The sequence below is a fragment of the Pseudomyrmex gracilis genome, unplaced genomic scaffold (genome assembly GCF_002006095.1).
Source record: "Pseudomyrmex gracilis isolate BER0280 unplaced genomic scaffold, ASM200609v1 scaffold_4999, whole genome shotgun sequence".
Classification (NCBI taxonomy): domain Eukaryota; kingdom Metazoa; phylum Arthropoda; class Insecta; order Hymenoptera; family Formicidae; genus Pseudomyrmex; species Pseudomyrmex gracilis.
The window spans coordinates 1-2434 of record NW_018025583.1 but is presented as its reverse complement, the minus strand read 5'-3'; the positions used below and the strand labels follow the sequence as shown (position 1 = coordinate 2434).

At 31.1% G+C, this 2434-nt stretch overlaps 1 protein-coding gene across 1 annotated transcript; it reads right to left on the bottom strand.

The window, feature by feature from the left end:
- Positions 1 to 6: 6 nt before the first annotated feature.
- LOC109863442 (putative fatty acyl-CoA reductase CG8306) lies at positions 7 to 2430 on the bottom strand (the record flags this gene model as incomplete). Its single annotated transcript, XM_020443712.1, has 6 exons — positions 7 to 760; positions 882 to 1061; positions 1167 to 1415; positions 1507 to 1809; positions 1948 to 2093; positions 2212 to 2430. Coding segments are annotated over 6 exons (1182 nt in total), but the record flags the coding sequence as incomplete, so codon positions are not given.
- Positions 2431 to 2434: the final 4 nt, after the last annotated feature.

Sequence of the window (2434 nt, the reverse complement as noted above, 5' to 3'; positions counted from 1 at the left end):
TACTGACGTCATAAAAATGTTGCAACATTACATTAGAATTTATGTCAATAGTGTTTATTATATCATTTGTAGTAAATCGAAAAGCAATTTAGCTAGGTTACTTTCTATTGCTCTAAATGAAATCAAGATAAATCAAAGTGTTGTGAAAATTGCACAATTGTATAGCGCGCGTATGTAAATATACGCGTGTTGAGTTTTTTTCCGACTAATTAAATTAAAATGTGGTATACTCTAAGTGAGTTCTTTTTACTTCGCTACCAATTGTATTATTTTTAAATTTGTTGTGATCTGCCAAAAAGGTTTGTTGATTCAATAAAAAGATTGACAGAAATCTGGGATTTCTGTGTAAAACTAAAATCATCTAAATAAATACATCTAAAAGCTGTTTGCCTATCGCGACATACCTAAAGAAAAATGTTGTCAGTAACGTTTTCTAAATGTTACAACGTAAACTTTACTTCTTTATTGACGTTATAATCTACCAAACGTAAGCGGTCATATGGAACGTTTCTGTCATAGGGTGCAATATTTTATCTGAATCTATATGCAATATTTTGTTTAAAAGTTTTGAATGAAAAATATTAACGTTTCTTTATTAACAAAAGGCAAACACAAACTCAAAAGTAATCAAAAAAACAGTTGCGTAGTGCAGAGGTCTACCTTTCATTTAATACTTTACCTTTTAAAATTACGTCTAGCTTGTTCTAAACGATTCATATCTTCGTTGAGTAGATAGAGTTTATAGCCGATCAAGCTATTTCTAAAATAAAGAATAAATATTATTATTTTATTTCTTAAGTAAAAAATAATATTACAGACAAAGAAAATGTTTTTCTGCTAAGATTATACTTGGTGCATATCATGAGTACTTTTATACGTACTTGCAATATTCTTCCACGTCAAAATTTATAAGTTCTTTATATCCAAATTCCTTTTCATTATCAGCGCTCAAATTTTCAAATACACTTATAAAATTTATATTATTAAATTGGAAAAACTTAATCAAAAAAAAGGACAGAGCATGGTTCGCTACATACACTTTTCGTTGCAATCGTATTAGCCTAAATGAATCAAATAACGTGTTACACTTATACAGAAAATCTCACATTTGGTATCGCATATTTTCGAAAATATGTTGTAAATAACAAGTTTTAGATAAAACTTACATTGGATTTGCACCAAATAGTTTTAATATTCTATCTATGAATAATGCAGGCACAATATGTAATATTATCATTAATATGTAATATAACAAACGACTTTTTGTCATAATCACATTTGGTTTCCAAATGATGCGTTCGAAAGGAATATCACTAAAGTTACGTAGTCCAGTGCTTAACATTTCACTTAAACTTATGCTTTTTATGTTGCACAAAGAGCTGTTATAAATGTGAACGGTATTGTCCTCAGAGATACTGATTCATAAAAAATCTTATGAAGTTTAACGTACTTTCGCCATTGATTGAAATAATGTATTAGGTACTAAAGAACGGCTTGATTATATACCTTTGTATTCCGCGTTTCCAAGACACGATTAACATTGCTCTAATTACTAAATCTATCGGGATAAAGTCGCAATTTAAACTAGAATCTGCATAAGCTACGCGTAGTATTCCAATACCACCGCCAATATTCAAACCAATTGGACCATTAAAATTGTCACTCCAACCTGGTATAGGATCCTTAATTGTTGATAAAACTATAGACGGTCTAAAGATAATGCAAGGCAGTGATTCCGAAAAGTCACTTATTATTTGCTCGGCCAATCTTTTTGTAAAAACGTACGTGTTTACGAACGTTCCTATATATCTGCAAGAATCAACAAATAGACGTAATCAATATTTTATTATGTTACAATAGTAACATACATAAATGATATTACAATAGTAGTATATACACAACGTATGTATTTCATGTATATGCACGTTTGTAATAATATAGAATTACTTTGTTGTGAATATTTTTAGAATTTCTTCGTCAACAGACTCAGCGATCTTGATCGTCTGCCTCCAGTCGACTTTCAAGGGATACAAGATCTCGTCCACCACGGGTTTGTCGCTTTGTGTGTACGCCGAGCTCATATGATGTAAAGCCTTTTTTGATAAATATGTAAATCGAACATTACGATATAGTTAGAATTCTGTCTAATAAGCACGCAAAGCTACAGAGAGAAATTTACTTGCAAACAAATATGTAGAGAAAAAAACTTACTACTATATTTTTCATGGACTGGGCTAAAATACAAACGTCGCGCGTTGCTCGCAAGTTGCTGAAAATTATATTTTTGAGACTCTCATCAAAACGGACAATAGCCGCAATGTGAAAGATTATCGATACTCTTTCGATTAACAATTGTCTGTCGTTTGGCAACAATCCCAAGTCTTTAGCAGTTACGTCTCCGCTTATAGGAATGAGTTTATCGAGATTGGATGGC